Source organism: Calonectris borealis, chromosome 3 (assembly GCF_964195595.1).
Source record: "Calonectris borealis chromosome 3, bCalBor7.hap1.2, whole genome shotgun sequence".
Taxonomy (NCBI): Eukaryota; Metazoa; Chordata; class Aves; order Procellariiformes; family Procellariidae; genus Calonectris; species Calonectris borealis.
In genome coordinates, this window is record NC_134314.1 from 74,682,546 (window position 1) to 74,695,377 (window position 12,832).

Below are 12,832 nucleotides of genomic sequence, written 5' to 3' on the forward strand. Positions count from 1 at the left end.
TTTCTTTTTCAGACACAAACTTTCAGTCATAAAGTCTCATACTGTGTAAATGCTTTAATGGCATTTTAGATAAATTAAAAAAAAAAAATCAATCACAAACTATTCCAGTCAGAAGAGTTGAGATACAATAAAGAACTAATGTCATTCAGTTTAAAAAAAAAAAAAAAAATTTCTTAAGATGTAAATGCAGATTTACTGAGAAGGGGCCAGGAAGGCTTCGGTCACACCTTTCAGTTAATGCACAACTCTCATTTCCCTGCTATAATGTTTGGAATTCCTGAATTCCTGGCACTGTGTCAAACATTTTCTTCATATCCCTGCTCCCATGCATCAGTAATTTCCAAAATAATCTAACATAGATGAGGCATAGGTTCCCAATGGACATGGAAGAAGAAAGTCGCCCACAGTCAGAACCTTCTTTCAAGCCTTAGAACTTAGACCATAGGAAAATACATTTCTAATTAAAAAAATCCCAAACGTTAATAGAGCATCAGAACACAGCTTGTAGCCTCAGAGTTCGAGATTACAGAGCTGTATCGTAACATAATGCTTCCATGGCTCTTAGATGTTTCAGTTACTAATAGAATGTCTAAGTCTTAGGCAGGATTAAATTTACAAAGTTTTCTGGGAATAAACTACAGCACCCTGTTGGATAAATGACAGTGCTGTTCCCAGTGGCTGCATCCCTGTGCATGTTCATTCCAAACTCTGAAATATCTACTACACTGGTGAGTGGGTCATAAAATGATAGCAAGAATTCCTAAGAAAAGAGAATACGCCCTTAGCCAGGTCTTTTCAAATATTTTTATAATGCTTTTGACACTAAGTCTAAGTATTTGGGATTCAAAGTGGGGAAGGCAGGGATTTTTTTTAAAATCTAGGAAGAAATAGAAATTTTAGTATATGATTTGTACCTTCCAAAGACATTAGAAGTGTTGTGAAATTGCATCCATGCCTTCAGGTTAAAAACGACAACTAAAAAAACTCAGTCTCAAATATAAACATTGAAGAATAATATACTGGAACAAATAAGTTTCTAAACCTAAGTTTTTTCATTTAAATGTAAATAGGATTAGCAGCTCTTGAAGGAAATTAATACCTATACCTAGTAGTATAAACAGAAAGTTTGCTATAAATAAAAATGCAGGTAGACATTAGAATGTACTTGTCAGAACCCTCTGTAGGTAATCACGCTTTGTAACATCCGTTATGAAATGTATAATTTATTGATGGTCAAAGTAGTGTTGCCTTTGGGGAAACTGTAACCTTTCTGATTGTTATCCCTCTGCAAGGAACCAGTCTTTAGAGAAATGGCTGTGACAGAGCTGAACAAATCTCTGCCATAAAATGAAGCTGTTTTCATAAAATGAGAGACTAGTACCGCTTCTAATGAGATGTATAGTTAAAACAAATTTTTTTTGAATTTACACCATTGCTACATTTTCAGTGAAACGACAACAAACCCGCAGAGTTGCACGTGGCATAATAAAGACATACGAATTCTAAGCCAGAGGTTATGTTAACTTTATTTATGCTTACAAAGCCTACAAAGATAACACTACCTACAATTACAGACCTTTGCCAATTTTATCAGCTTTCTCTGCTTTCTCAGGTTTATCTGACTGCTTATTCACAGATGAAACTTCATTTTTTAACTCTGAGACTTTGGTCTCTTTAGGTTTTGTATCTGACTGAGGAATATCAAGTTCTGGAGTTTTCTTATTTGGCAACTTGAATTCTGGCACAATCTCTTTCAAAAAGCCCCAGACTTTGTCCAAGTATCCAGGCCTTTAAAAACAAACACATGTATATGTCAATGATAATGATAAGAAATAAGAAAATTTGCAATAAGAAAAGAAAGTGTGATTTTCATTTAGACAACACTATACTAACAACTGACAGTCCAACTCTTAGAAAAGTTACTGGGTTATTTTAGTAAATAAAACACACTTGCCTGATTTTGTGTATCAGTCAATTTGTTAAGAGACAGATTATGGACAGATCCATGAAGAAAGATATGGTCGTTAGAGATGCACGTAAATAAAGCATCCTTTCTAAAGCTTTTTAGTAGAAAAAAGTTGCAGCAGGGAAATTTGCAGACCACTTTGCAACTACACTGTATAATAACTTGATTCTGGCTCTATACATTAAAAACCTTCTCAATGGTACTTCCAAACTAGGTTTCCCTAACTGTTTCAGCACAGGTAGTTCCATGCCTCTTTCACTGATTCCACCAGCTACAACAGCTTTTTGATATAACATGACAGTTGCAGCCATACTGGTTCTCCACAGAAACTCAGTGATTCCAGAAATAACCTAAAACTGAATAGTTCAGGACCATGAATAAGTTTCATGCAAGCTAACTGTATCCAACCTTTTCTAAAAAAAAAAAAAAAATAAAATTTGATTGTACCATGAGTTAAAGCCATCTTATACTACTACTGCAAAGACTCTGTGGTATTCACATTTTCTTATTCCAGAATATAATATATTTGCAGTAAGTGCCAGATTCGTGAAAACTATTTTTTGCTGTTGCAAATGTAAAACCAACTACATAAAGAAACAAAATTTAGGTTACTTAGATTTCTAAGTCCATGAGCTACATACACATTACTGTAAGACACAAATATATCAAAAACCTAAATTGCAAGCATAGTTTGGGACATAAAAATTGCTGAAATAAGGGCTAAAATAGCCCTTTACTGAACTTATTGAATACTAAAATACTGTTATAAATAAACAATTATACCTAAATAAATTACATATAAACCAAAACTACTTGTTATCTATGTATTCATTAGAATGTATATATCAAAAGGCAAAACTCTGTAATTTAAAAAAAAAGTCTAGATATTTAGAGCCTGTGTCCTAGTCACTCATTCAGTAAAAAGAATGTCAAGCTGGGAAAATAGAATGTCTGTCCTTTAAAACCACAAAATGGATTTAAACACAGAGGAAACAAGGAAAAATGTTATAGGCTGGAAATACTATTTTTGGTTGGAAATAAAAATATATCAACTGTTCCAATTTAAAAGGTGAAAACATCATACTACTTGAAGTTGATTACTTCCAAATTCATGACGTATACTTTCTATAGTACATTCAGATATAAAGTTGTTATTATTACTTGCAGACATTTTGTATCTGTATACCAGATGAAACATAGATTTCTCTAACCCTGTTTTCACCAGTGTTGAATATTAATTAAAAATAAATTAATTTTATAAAGAATAGGCATCAGCTTAACGTGATAAATAGCTTTACAAGCAATTGTATGACCTACAAAGAAAAACACAATAAAATTGCATTCCGTGAAGGCACATTTCTCAAGTGCCAGAAGTAAAAAACGTACACCTCCCAAAATTGATGCTGAAGGACTTTTAGGGCTCAGCTTTATTTTTCATAATGCCTTATAGAATTAAATATTAAACAACTAATATGTAAATAGTTTAATAGAAGAACTTACTGGAGAGGAATAACTTCTGGTATCCATCCAGTCAGTGTATGTAGCACTGTAAACTCCTCCAGCTCTCTTTTTCCAGTTTCACATATACTTGAAGACAAAACCAGACAGAATTATAATATACAGAATTATATATATATACAGAATACATATTTTTTATATATATATACACACAGAATATGCAGATTTATAATATAACCAACTCACAGTAAACTCTGTAGTCTACATTGCTTTCCTTAGGAGCAAGACCATACACAAACAGAATAGCTTGCTGAAAAACAAGTTTTTACTTGCAATTTTAGGAGTTACCCTATCCACTGCTAACTACTAGCCTACAAAGTAAAATTTGCTTTTATGCCTTTGCATCAGGCCCATCATTTTAGTGTTCCCTCTGGTACGATAGCATAGTTTCAACATTGTTACCAAGCATACTATGTATACTTGCACACAGTAAAGCCTCTTTTTGCAGGGTTGGAGATGTGGGTTTGAAATCCCTCACGCTAGAAGAGGAATGTTAATCTAGAACTTCCATTTCCTGAGCAGCTGCTCTAACTCCCAGGTTATTATGCACGAGCTGGCTCTATTTCCAGTGTACCACACTCCACGCTTTCAAATTGATACAGTCGTCTACTTTCTGGAGAGATTTCCGCCTGTAGATCCTGAAAGGACCAAGGCTAAAGATGCCAGCACTTGGACATGACAAACCCTTGTGCTCTGGAGAAACACAGTATTTCAAACACATTCCTGCAAACAGAGTTTCCCAATGGGCAGCTCTAGGCAACTCCCTGGCCTGTGTAGAAAAGTACATTTGATCACTCTTCCGACAAACATAACTTGATATGACCAGAACAGAGAAGCTTGACTACCCAGATCAGTGTTTTGAATTATTTTCTGAAGCTTAGTCATTTTAACACTTGGTGTTCATTGCTCATCTCATAGGAAACTTGCAGCCATAATTGTCAATCATTTGCACCATGGGCCACCTTCTACTTTCCAAGTCAGTTTTAGGGAAGTGGATCACCATACAACCCACAATAGCAGAACTGTAGCAAAAACATCAAAAGTAGCTTACAATACTCTATTGTCAATACTGGTTAAGTCAATACTGGTTAAGGCTGTCAATTAAAACTTCATTAAAACTTCTTGGACATTTCCATTTGGCAGAAAACCACATGTGAAGCATTTTAGGAATAATGGCAAACATAAAGCAAACAGGGAGAGTACTCCAGTTTCTTTGCAGTTTTTTGTGCATAAATGCACAAACACACATCTAGAAAGGAAACACTGCACCTTCGGTAGCTACAGGGGACTTTGCTTTCTGATTTACTGTGTCACCTTTCAGAAAAGTGTATATTTGTCATTATAAAATTTTTAGCAAAATATAGTTCCCATTATACTAAAACAATTTTTTGCAAATTCCATGTGACTTCACAAAACAAACTGAGCTCACTAAACATACCTAGTATTTGCCAGCTTAATGATAGCTTTGGACAGCAACATTGGCCAAAGTTCAATTTGACAGGCTGTAGCTGGCAGTAACAAATTATCCTCTTCATTGAAAGGCATAGTGTCATCCACGATGATCTTTCTCCAGCACCCCTATGATAGAGGGAGGGGGAGGAAAGAAGACAGAAAACACTGAGTTTGTGGGCTGGAAACAGAACGTGTATGTAAGAGAACTTTTAACGCTTTCCCAAGAACCCAATTCTACTGTAATTTGATTTACATTACAGATGGCTTTAAAAGTTCTTACATAATATCTGATAAGCATGGAAACAGTACTCACAGCATTTTATTACTGCTGTGATATATTTATTTCAGAGATTAATCTAATTGCAGCTATTTCCAAATACATTTCCTCTCATATGTGTAGTCCATCATGTGCATGCATTCATTGCTGTTTCTTCAGCTGCCATGACAGATGCCTAAGAAACAGTAATGATCAAAAAAAGGCTTAACTAAGATAGCAGTTTTGCAAATGTTTTTTAAGCTCTTAGTCTGGAAAATACTGGTGATATAAGCAGTCCCCCTTGCTTCCCAAGAACTACCTGGGAATGTTGGCTGCAGTGATTAGTGTCCTAGAAAGCATTAACACTGTATCGTACAAAACACCATAGGAAACAACACAAAATGACCAAATGTAACAAATATCCATATTTCCAGGATAAGAAACAAACAGGTAAGACAAGATACTGACGTCTCCAATACCAGATATTTCGTTAGTAAATTGAGCTAGTATCCCACAGAATAATCTTGCCCACCATTCTCCAAAAAAGTCTCTGTCCTACTGATTAAGACATAATAGACAGGCAAAGGAATTAGTGGGGCAACAGCAAGTACCTCTGTTAACTCACCCACAAAATGATGAAGAATGATCAGATCACTAAAATGTTCACCATACGTTATTGGAGAGGGCAAAATTACTGCTCCCTGCTTGTAACTGAACTGTGGCTTCAAACTGAAATGCCCGTCGATTAATTCTATATGAGTTCTATAGGTTTCAGAAGAAAATAAATTTAGGCCATATGGCAAAGATACCCAAAAAGAATAAAACAGGCTAATTTTTTTTAGCATAAAAAATATTTGCTGACAGTCAAAACTAAATTTTTAAGATTTCCCAGGTTTGAAAAGGACCTAGTAAGTGAAATGATCATATGTTCATCTCCTCTTTCAGTCATTCCTGAAGTTTAATAGAGAGAGCAGTACAAGTTGAAAAGAAAAGGAAAAGATTGAGGAGATACTTGGTTTTCTATAGCTCAGGACATTTTTAAATTCAGAGTAGTAATTCTGTGCATGTAATTCTTAAAAGACAATAGTATTTTTTGCATATGTAGTACCATTAAAAAATTTTTTCTTCTCACCAATTGCTCGCCTTTTATAGTTAATAAATAATAGAATCCGTATCGCAAATATTTTGTGATAACCTTTCTACAGCATTTCACTATTAACTCTAAAAACAGTTATGCTGGTTTAAGGAGATAAGACAACAAGAGAAAAAAAAGAAAAATATGTGGGGCAGAAGGTTTATGGATAGAAAAAGAAATCTGTAAGTGAGAAAAAGTAGAAATAAAGAAACAAATTCAATAAACCTCAGGAATGCAAAGTGAAAGCAGGATGTGGGGTAGAACAGAAAGAATATTGTGCCAGTGTGAAAAATAATTATCCACACGTTTGATCTTGTGGACGACAATCCCCTCAGGACTAAATACAGCATTTCACTGAAACCAGTTAATTATTCTTCCACTGTGCTTTCTCTCCCTTTTCATTTAACTTTCCACCTTCTCCTGTGAAATCTCTTTCTCCTCTATCTCTACTGATATTTGCCTTTTCTCATTTGCACATTTTCTTTAATCTTTCACCATTTGACCCTCTTTTTTTTACCTGTTTTTCTTTCTGTGCAATACAGCTGTACAACCAGAGGAAAAGAAATTAAACCCAAAGGTCCAAAACAAAACCAAAAGTGACAAAGAAACTAAAACACCCTGATAACTCTTATAGATGCTTTAAAATGAAGTCTTTTATCACATGAATACACAACCTCTACAGCATTAAATTCACACACAGAATAATGTCTTCTGCTGAGGAACCTGGGCAACATCTTTTCTGCCTTCTCAAACTCATGCAACTCTTATTCCCTACATGAATATAAGTTACTCCCTATGTGGAGGCAGTAGTAAAGTATGAGGAAAGCACAGGCATGTAAATCAGCTAAGTGCTCCCCCTTACAGGAAAGTTAAGAAATTCTTTCCTATTTCTTCCTCAGTGCTGGCTAGCTGACAGGTATCAATAGCAAACTGCATGAAACTTCCTTTTAAAATATCATATTTGATCTATACTGTATTAGAACTGTAAGTTTTTCTTAATACAAATACATGGTGTAGGATTATTTAAAAATAAAATTAATATGCTCAAGGTTTTATCCCCTCTCAGGAGACACGTATCAAACTGCAACATGCGTAAGTGCAGCCATTCAAAAGCTCTCCCCGGCTTTGTTTGCATTTATGTTCATTCCAAAAGACGGACAGATTTATAAACAATTTAATAGGGTGATAAAGAAGTAAAATACATCCCTTCTTACTTTTATTCACAGGAAGTTTTTATACTATAACCACTAATGGTTTCCAGCGTAGAAATAGAATATGAGCAATTTTCCAGGGTCATGGAAGTGTTTGAGTAATTATTTTGTATTTGTAACTGTAGAGATTTCTGAAAGAACTCTGTGCTGAGGTATTTCTACGCGACGTGCTGCATGCAACTGTGAGGCTCTCTCCACACCTCCAACACGAATCTTGGCCAGCTTATCCATCTGAGGCACTGACCTGCTGCTGTCCCTCTCTAGGAGCATCATCTGCTGCAGATGTGATGCAAGTCCCTTTACTTTGAAGTTCTAAAAACATTGTAAGATGGGAAGTTTGTGCCCTCTCCTTTTGTAGAGCAACACTAATTATCTCAAATAGTGGTAAACTGGAGACTTGCCATGAGGACCATTAGGAAAATGAAACCTCTTCTCTCTTTGCCAAATTGTACATATATTCTTCCTCTCCTCTGGTATATTTTCCTGTCTCCTATTGTTATGCATTTAAGAGTGTTGTCCTTGAGTATTCTGACCTGCACTCTTACATTCCATCTTCCAAATCTTTCCATTAACCACATCAGCCCTTTTCACAAACACAGCCCTCACAAAACCTCTTTCTTCCCAAATTTAAGAGTTTCATTCTTATACTTACTGTTGCTCTTTCTTTTGACTGCCTCCTACTGGCTGAAAACATCCTCTCAAGAGACCTCTTTTTTTTATTTTATTTTTTTACCATGGGTTAAAAACCCTTCAGGTTGTTCTTTCCTGATTCTCCTTCTTTTGCATTTCCTTCAGGCTTTGGTGGTTCCTTTTTACTGTATGAGGTTTTTTTTCCATGCATATATATTAATAACATATTCTTCCAGAAAGCAAAATGAGCAATTTTTTTTAATTACTTCATCATACTTTAAGGATATGAAGTAATTGCTTAATATACCATTTCCCTCAAAAATTCTTTTAATATTTAATTGCCTTTTCTTCTAATTAATTATACCACATTTTGGATTGAATTTATCTAAAGTCAAATTCTAGATATTGGACCTTTTTGTATTTTACTAAGAAGTTCTCAACTAAGATTATCTTCTTTTTAATTTGTAACTAACTACATGCAATGTCTTTGTAACTTTTATCAAGCTGGAAGAGACCCAAGTTAAACACATGACAGTCTAAAGTCCAAATGATGCTGAAAATTTGGAAAAGAATCCAGGTGTCACCCTTTGGTTTTTGGTCCCATGATGTACATTTCTGCAGAGCAGTCAAAGCTCTAGTCATGGAACTTTCCTTGCAGAAACTGGGAGTTTTGGTCCTTAACAGCTGAGAAGGGAAGAATATTCAGTTCTTCCACTCCTTCATGAGTGCTCTAACCATCACATTTTATGCAAAGGGAGAGGTGGCAGCCATCTGATAAAAGATATGAGCTCTCTCTAACTTTTCATGCACACTCACAGAATAATCTAGTGCTTGGTATCTGCATAGACAGATGTACCTAATACAAAGCCCTAAGTCAGCTGCTTAACCTCCAGAAAAACTCTCAGAAACTCTGAATGTTGGTTTGACTAATTCTGATAGCTCCTCACTCAGTATGTGAGAAATTTAATCACGCTTGGAAAAAACCCACACCTATCCCCATTGACAATAACAGACCATTTCACCACCTAAATTAATCTACTTAAATTCTGGTGCCAGAGACAGTTGGTGTGGTGATGCCTAAAGCAGATTTGTCAAGCAGGCACTCTGAATATGTCCATAGCTTACCTGGATCTACTGATATGAAAATGCTTAATTTGAGCAGCTGAAGCCTCTAAACCTGCTTTGTTAGAGATGGTTATGTTTGTTCAATTCACAGTGTGCCAAGGAACAGATATATCTCTTTCAGCCTTCCAATGCACAGAAGAAATATTCATTGAATAACTGCTTGTTAGTGTTTTTTTCTTAACACTGCTGTTTATGGTTTTATTATCAGTAACTTGCGATAGCCTGGTGTTAAACATTGTATATCAATACTATTAGTAACTTAAATCTAACTAGTATCTTTGGTCTGCTTAATCAGCTGTCTGCATTGTCTTAGCTGTTCATTTGTATTCATGAGCATTGATTTTCGCTTTTTTTTTTAAAGAAGCTTTTTTACACATTCTTTTTTAGGTTTTGTTTCTTTTTTTAAGTATAACTTTCCCTGTTTCCATGAATTCTATCTTTTTTGAAGTCCAATGGGATGCCTTTGAGTTTTCATTAACGCTTCCAACTTTATGTTTCCAACTGACTGTGTAAAAAATATTTTCAAGTTTGGGCAACTGGAAAAATTTAATAGGGTCAATTATACATCTTAGTGTTTTGTGACATATTCTGTTTGCAAAAGACAAATCTAACCAGAATAAGCCTAACAACATAGACAACTTCTAACTTTTAGGTCAGTGATTATTTCTTTGTTTATTAGTATGAGGTTCAATATTAAATTAAGTGTTCCCTGTTGACTGTAAAATGCGTTAAGTTATTGTCTGTTATCTTTAGAAACTCCATGGGATGTTTTGGTTTTACTAGTACATCTTCAGCAAATGGTCCTCTCACTGGAAGTCTTTAATCACCTTTAAATACAATTGGATACAAATAGCTCTGTAAAGTCAGCTGAGTTACTTAAACAATAAAAAACATTCTTCATCCTGATACGACAGAAGTATGGGCCGCTTGTCTGACTCTACTAAACATTTGCATCAAACCTCCATATTCTATCATTCACTACACAGGAACAGGACTATTTTGCACATTATCTCAAAACAATTCATGCAGGCACAAAAGAAAAAAAAATCAGCAGATGAAATTAAGACTGAAACAAAAATGGAGTTAAACTTACTAAGTGAGAATTTAAATCATACAGTTTATAGTGCAGTGCAAACCTCACAATCAGTCTTCATATTTTTCTCTCTAGCAAAAATGAAATGAAACATACCTTCTTATTCAGTAAAAGCCAACCAATACTGAGAATTCAAGTGGTAAAAAGCAATGTCCATTCAGGTAGTAAACACATATGATGCCTAGTATCGTCATAACATTTTGAGACACAGAGTAAAAAAAAAACCCCAAAATGTCAACAAGCAGTACTTTCATAAAACAAAAAGGTGTAGGAAATAAAAAAAAAGAAAGAAAATTTCTGTAAACGTACCAAATTAAAAACAGTTTACATTGGACTATAAGACGTGATTTAGAAATCAAACCCTGTAAAAATAGGATGTCAAGTATCACATGCAGCTCAAAGAAACTACAAATGGTGAAAATCAGTCACTTCTTAAAACAACATTATTTTAACCATTCACTATATGATACAGAATGAACCAATTATTTTCTGTCAAATTTATTGAAATTGTGCTTTGGGCTAAGGAATGACACTGAAAACTGCTGTTTGACACAAAAAAAAGGTCACAAGTATCAGAAAATAAAAGTTATTTCAATAGATAGTTTGAACATATGCAACATTAGCGACTGCCAGTATTGGATCCTCTTTCTACAATGTAATAAACAAATGAACTCAAATGTAGTATCTTGTTGCAGTGCCCAGAGAAAAAAAAAATCTCCTAACAATTAGCAAAATTCTACATAATCTACAAAAAATGAATATTGCCTTTTCAAGTAATAACTCTGCTTTATCAAGTTCTAAGTTGTATAAAAATCACATGAACTGTAAAAAGCATTTTTATTAACCTGCATCAACAATTTGTCAACACTTCTACTCCTATAAATCCATATCTTTTCAATAATAATAAATACTTACACTAACCATTAAAATTTGCCATGCTAGCTGCGTAATATTTATATATTGTTGGAGGGAAGTACTCACCATCCAATAAAGTTTCACTACATATTTTCCATAGCTATTGTACAGTGGCATGTGTCCCCTGGTAGCTTTACATAAGGCATAAATGTGTTCCCATGGTTTCCAAAAAAGTGTGGATGTGCCATTAGTTAAGGCCTTTTCATTATATATCCTCCAGACTGCATAAATTTCACTTATAATCCATCTCATCAGCTGAAAACAGAGAAAAATAGAAAAAAAAATTTTTCAACTTACATCTTTTCGAAAAATAAAATAAGTTATATTATAATGATCGAAGAATAAAAAAGCTCCTGTTTTAAATGAAGAAGTGACATAAAAGTATAGCTGTGGTTTCATGCTAAAATTAATTTCAGTGGTACAACTTTTCTTAAAATCATCATAACATCTATCGACAATAACACAAAACTTCATGAAACTAAGTTAAGGCTCAATATAAATTCGGCTGTTCACCATTTACCAAAGAAAAATGAGGACATATGATTTCAAAATAAATTATGTTACAGGACTTGTGAACTGTCACTTCTGTGAACTGTTCAATTGCTTATTACTAGATATAGCTGCTAAAAATCAATATTGGCTTTAATACTTGTTATTTGTACTCAGTAAAAAACAATCTTAAATCATTAAAAGTCTTTAATAATTTTTAAAATTTAAAATAGAAGCTTCAACTAATCATGCTTTAGTGCATGTGTTTTCCTAACATGCAGATTTCTGATGTATGCTATAGTTTCACAAGTATTACCAGACTGTTACAGTGATTTATATAAACAAGAATGAGAATAAACTTTTACTATAAGAAACTTGCCCTAAAATTAATTAGTGGTTCTGTGGACAGCAAAATTTACATCATCTGTTTTCTGGTGGCTTCTTCCCATACAGTTTCTCTAGTGCTGAATTTTCAATTTGCATTGAAGCACTGAATGAAATAGAAATTACGCAGAAATTATGAAGTAATATTATATTCAGTAAGGCATTCAGATGCCTTCATTCTAGCGGCTCTATAGTTTCCCCTGATCTGTAGAAATTCAGTAAACATTTATTCAACTCTAGAGAAAAGGAAAAGACTGGCTGGGCGACAGAGATTTGCACATACATGCAGGCACACCAAGAACATAACTTCAGGAAAGCTTGAATGAAAAATATAAATCCTTTGACTGGGATAGAGTTAATTTTTTCCATAGTAGCTAGTATGAGGCTATGTTCTGGATTTGTGCTGAAAACAGTGTTGATAACACAGGGATGTTTTCGTCACTGCTGAGCAGTGCTTACACAGAGCCAAGGCCTTTTCTGCCTCTCACACCACCCCACCAGCGAGGAGGTTGGGCGTGCATGAGAAGTTGGGAGGGGACACAGCCAGGACAGCTGACCCCAACTGACCAAAGGGATATTCCATACCTTATGATGTCATGCTCAGCATCTAAAGCTGGGGGAAGAAGAAGGAAGGGGGGACGTTCAGAGTGATGGCATT

At 34.6% G+C, this 12,832-nt stretch overlaps 1 protein-coding gene across 1 annotated transcript in view; it reads right to left on the reverse strand.

Annotated features, from left to right (window-relative positions):
- The window catches only part of ADGB (androglobin), a 123,226-nt gene that overhangs the window by 86,427 nt on the left and 23,967 nt on the right, over window positions 1-12,832 (reverse strand). Inside the window, exons 5-8 of the mRNA XM_075146211.1 lie at window positions 11,368-11,556; window positions 4,923-5,062; window positions 3,467-3,553; window positions 1,577-1,788 (exon numbers count right to left, since the gene is read on the reverse strand). Of these exons, the coding sequence (XP_075002312.1) occupies window positions 1,577-1,788; window positions 3,467-3,553; window positions 4,923-5,062; window positions 11,368-11,556 (628 nt within the window). The remainder of the gene's footprint in view (window positions 1-1,576; window positions 1,789-3,466; window positions 3,554-4,922; window positions 5,063-11,367; window positions 11,557-12,832) is intronic.